The 5000-nt window shown below is 47.8% G+C and overlaps 1 protein-coding gene across 1 annotated transcript in view; it reads left to right on the top strand.

The window, feature by feature from the left end:
* evlb (Enah/Vasp-like b) overlaps positions 1-5000 on the top strand; it is a 67576-nt gene that overhangs the window by 55770 nt on the left and 6806 nt on the right. Inside the window, exon 5 of the mRNA XM_063222338.1 lies at positions 4915-4985. Coding sequence (XP_063078408.1) covers positions 4915-4985 — 71 coding nt within the window. The remainder of the gene's footprint in view (positions 1-4914; positions 4986-5000) is intronic.

Here is a 5000-nt window from a genome sequence, read left to right as displayed (position 1 = left end):
ACACACACCTTATGTCAGATAGCGTGTCCAAGTAAACATAAATGTACGGCAGATCCTGCTGCCCAAAATACACAGGCTGGCCAATACACACACACACACACACACACACACACACACACACACACACACACACACACACACACACACACACACACACACACACATGTATGCGCTCGCGCGCGCACACACACACACCTCTATAGATAGGAAGTGTGTCTTTAGGAAAAGACAAACACTGTATCCTCCAAAAATCATACACAACTTCTCTCACACACTCTCTGTCTCTGTCTCTGTCCGACTCTCTCTCTCTCACACACACACACTAGGCTGCATCAAACGCCCCAAGGTTTGAAAATCCTGCTCTGCTTTTGCAAAATTGTTCCTTTGTTTTTTAACATAACATCCTTGTAAAAGCAAATATTGGTTAATCTTAAAGGGCGGCACAATATGCTTGACATTTTGAATGGCAGTGGATGGGTGATTTTAGCCAAATCCTTGAAAAATGTGTTTTTACATTATTTTGGTCAAAACTAGTAAAGAGAATCATTTGGGAGAATGCTCCAGTTCCCTTTCCACTTTCCCAGATTTGAGGCAAGGTTTTAGCCCCCATTTGCTAATATTTTAGCCATGTTCAAACACCCATCAATCCATCCTTTTGTTGGGCCATTTGTTGGGGTTTTGATGTCCTGGGGAAGTGGAGAAGCAACTGGAGCATTCTTCCAAATGACTGCATTAACTGTTTCTGTCCGAAACGGTCTCAAACTACACTTTGCACAGATTTAGCTAAAATGCCCATTCCGTACCATTCAAAATGTCAAGCCTATTGTGCCACCCTTTAACATCAATCAACTTTTCTAGAAATTTACAAGGGAGTTATGATAGTGCAAAGGAACAATACTGCAAGAGCTGGATATTGCAAAGTTTTCATTTTCGAGGGGCGTTTGATGCACCCTAACACACACACACACACACACACAGCTTCATTGCTTGACTCATCATTCATATCCCCATGGCAACCAGAGGGGCACTACACTGATTCCTTTAGACACAACAATCTGTCTGTCTGTCTATCTATCTATCTTCACTTCGTCCACTGCCTCTTTCATACTTTGGGTGAATACCATTACACCCCTTAGACCTACGCCTTTCCCCTTTGCCTCCGTTTTGCGCGTCCACTTGTGGGGGTAGTGGCATCCCGATTCACGTTCAGACAGATGGGTAGGGGAATGGCGAAGGGCTTTCCACCCTTCCGAGTGGAGATTTTCCGACACCAGACTCCGCGACGGAGGGATACAACAGGTTTCCCTGAATGCATTGCAAATTCATTTAAAAGTAGTTTAACATTGTCCTAATGTGTGATGGCCCTTTTCTCTGTGAAACGCACATGAAAAAAACGGCTATTAACATCAACCTAATGCATGGAATTAGAGACAGCTGTGAGTGTCTTTCCGTGATTGTTGAACTGGTATCTCAATTCGTAAGGGTTGCGTTCAAGCCCTACACCTTACAGCTTTGTTTGAAAGCACGAGGGGTAAGGGAAAGGCGTAGGGGTAGGGGTAGAGAGTAATGGTAAAGGCCCTTGGTGTTTGCCTTCCTTTGCGTTTTCGTTTTTTTTTCTTTAATCAGTACCTCCTTCTCTCCAAGTCATTTTTCTGATGCCCACCCCCCGCTCTCTCATTTTATCTTTCCCTGTTATTTTTTTTTTTTGAAAGATATATTTTTTTTACGACTTTATTGATGATAGGACAGTTTAAGAGGCGGACAGGAAGCGAATGGGCAGAGAGATGGGGAGGGTTCGGCAAAGGACCCGGGCCGTGAATCAAACCCGGGTCGGCCGCATGTCAGGCGAGTGCCCTACCGGATGGCCACGGCAGGGCCTGTCTTTCTCTGATTGTATCTGATATTTTTCTCTCTCTCCTCTTCACCTCTTTTTCTTATTCCCACGCTCCTTCCACCTCCCACTCTGTCTGCGATAGGGAGAGTGATAAAGAGGGAGCGAGAGACGGGGTGGGGGGAGGAAGAGAGGCGACGTCGTCTGATCTGTTCTTTTTGCCAGCATGAGGCCAGCGAAACACAACACATCCTTCATACATACTCTCCTTCCTCTGTGGCCACATACACGCACGCACGCACGCACGCACACACGCACGAAGACACACACACACACACACACACACTCCTGTTCTCTCCTCCCGTTGGAGGAAGCAGCGTGAGCCAAAACCAAATAACAACATTAAAAAAAGCGTTATGACAACAACAGGACTAGGGACCAAGCCCAAATAAAAACGTTTACAAAACGTTACGGTAAGGCCGCATCGCACTGTCATAAAAACAATTGCAAATGCTAAAACAATAGCACGGAGGCCAAACTGAAGTAAAACATATCGAAATGCTAAAACAACAGCACAGTGGCTTTCATGTACACTGCTGGAGTCTGGGAGAAGTGTGCAGGGATGTGTGTGTGTGTGTCTGTGTGTGTGTGTGTGTGTGTGTCTGTGTCTGTGTCTCTTTGTGTCTCTTTGTGTGAAAGAGAGATGAAAACACAGATAGGTGCGGTAAGTAGGTAGGTGCAGCGAGCTTGTGTGTGTGTGTGTGTGTGTGTGTGTGTGTGTGTGTGTGTGTGTGTGTGTGTGTGTGTGTGTGTGTGTGTGTGTGTGTGTGTGTGTGTGTGTGTGTGTGTGTGTGTGTGTGTGTGTGTAGGTGTGGCCAGCGGGCCTACAGGCGTCTCCTGCTAAATAATTAAATAGCCGATCCCTGTCTTAAATTAGAGCCGAACTCCGCTGTAGCGCCTTTGTGTGTGTGTGTGTGCGCGCGTGCGTGCGTGCGTGCGTGCGTGCCTGTGTGTGTGTTAAAGAGTATATTTATAGCCCTGCAGCTACAAACACTGACTTCTCTCCTCTTCATAACGGACCAGCACACTCCTCTCTCCTCTACTCTCCTCACCTCATTGCTCCGCACTGCTCCTCTCCTCTCCTTTCCTCTCCTCTTATCTCCTTTCCTCTCATCTCCACTCTGCACGGCTCCTCTCCTCTCCTCTCCTCTCCTCTCCTCTCCTCTCCTCTCCTCTCCTCTCCTCTCCTCTCCTCTCCTCTCCACTCCTCTCCTCCTCTCCTCTCTCTCCTCTCCTCTCCTCTCCTCTCCACTCCTGTCCTCTCTTCTCCTCTCCTCTCCACTCCTCTCCTCTCCCTTCCTCCTCTCCTCCTCACCTTGTCCTCCATAACGGACCAGCACACTCCTCTCTCCTCTCCTCTCCTCACCTCATTGCTCCGCACTGCCCCTCTCCTCTCCTTTCCTCTCATCTCCACTCTGCACGGCTCCTCTCCTCTCATCTCCTTTCCTCTCATCTCCTCTCCTCTCCTCTCCTCTCCTCTCCTCTCCTCTCCTCTCATCTTCTTTCCTCTCATCTCCTCTCCTCTCCTCTCCTCTCCTCTCCTCTCCTCTCCACTCATTTGCTCTCATTTGCTCTCCTCTCCACTGTCTCCTCTCCACTCCTGTCCTCTCCTCTGCTCTCCTCTCCTCTCCTCTCCTCTCCTCTCCTCTCCACTGTCTCCTCTCCACTCCTGTCCTCTCATCTGCTCTCCTCTCCACTCCTCTCCTCTCCTCTGCTCTCCACTCCTCTCCTCTCCACTGCCTCCTCTGCTCTCCTCTCCACTCCTCTCCTCTCCTCTCCACTCCTCTCCTCTCCTCTTCTCCTCCTCTCCCCTCTATACTATTGCTCTGTTCTCCTCTTGTATGGTCCACACTGAGCCGTAATACATCTGACCTGATCTCCTCTAGTCTTCAGTAGTGCTCTGGCGTCCTGCACTATGTTGGCCCAACTCTGCCTTGACGAGTCTTAGATTGAAACTCAGACATGGCACCGCCACGGCGCTCTGTGCTGGAACACTCTCAGGTGACTCTAAGGTCAAGTAACGTCAGGTAAAGTCAAGTCAAGGTCAATTAGAGGTCAGCCAGGGGGTCGAGGGGGGTCAGTCGCCGACGGAGATGCCCAAGGCGCATGGAAGCCTGCCGAGAAGGTGAGTAGGGCTTTGTCAGGGATTGGTCAATGCGGCGAATAGATGACCCTTTTCATTGGTGTAGAGGTGAGGTGAGCAGGAGGGTCAACAGGGTGAGCTGCTGCACATACTGTTGCCATGAGGGACCAGATGTCGACAGGTAGCTGAGAGATGGCGTTTTTATTCACAAAGAAGGACATCTGGGAATTTTCGTGTGAATGTCAACAAAAACAATCCATCGTATTGACATGGGGGGAAAACAAGGAGGAGGGGGCTGTTGAAAGGATACAAAAAAATGGATAATTGTAACATTCTACTTGTCTCTTGTTGTTGAATGTGGTGAGGTGAAGCATTCGTAGCCTCTTCCTGCAGATGGGGTCGCCGGTGGGCCTATTCACTATTTGCTAAAAATAGTCAACTACCTCATGACAATATTGCTATGAAAGTACTGACAGCCTTAAGTAACAGGTTAAGACATAGCCATTAAAATGTTGGTGACAGTAAGTTTATAACATAGGCTCTGCTCTAAGGGGTTAAACTACAATGTGTTGGCATCATTCAGACTTTATTTACACTTTTCACATGTCTTTTTGGATGGGAATCTGTCAGGGTGATTTATGCGGATATTGTGTGAATGGTGTTTGGCGTACTGTGGAATGTAGATTTTGTGAGAATCTTATGTGGTGTGTATTTTGTCTTGATTTGTCGGAAGTTGCGGGAAAGATAACTGCTGCGTCTTCATCTGCTCTGTGGGTATTTTCTTGTGTCTAGAGAGTTGTTGACTGAGTTGCTGTGATGTTTGGATTTAGGGTGTGTGTGTTGATCGCCTGTTACTGATTTGTGAGGGTTGTATGTACTGTATGTTAATTGAATGTTGTTGTGATGTTTGTCCTGTTTGTTTGTTTGTTTGTGTGAACAGGCAGATGGAGATGCAGCAACAACAGCAGATGCAGGCACACATCGAACGGGAGAGACGAGCATCCAACTCAGGTAGCACACCCACAT

This window comes from Engraulis encrasicolus, chromosome 18, assembly GCF_034702125.1.
Source record: "Engraulis encrasicolus isolate BLACKSEA-1 chromosome 18, IST_EnEncr_1.0, whole genome shotgun sequence".
Taxonomy (NCBI): Eukaryota; Metazoa; Chordata; class Actinopteri; order Clupeiformes; family Engraulidae; genus Engraulis; species Engraulis encrasicolus.
This window is presented reverse-complemented; position numbering and strand designations above follow the sequence as displayed.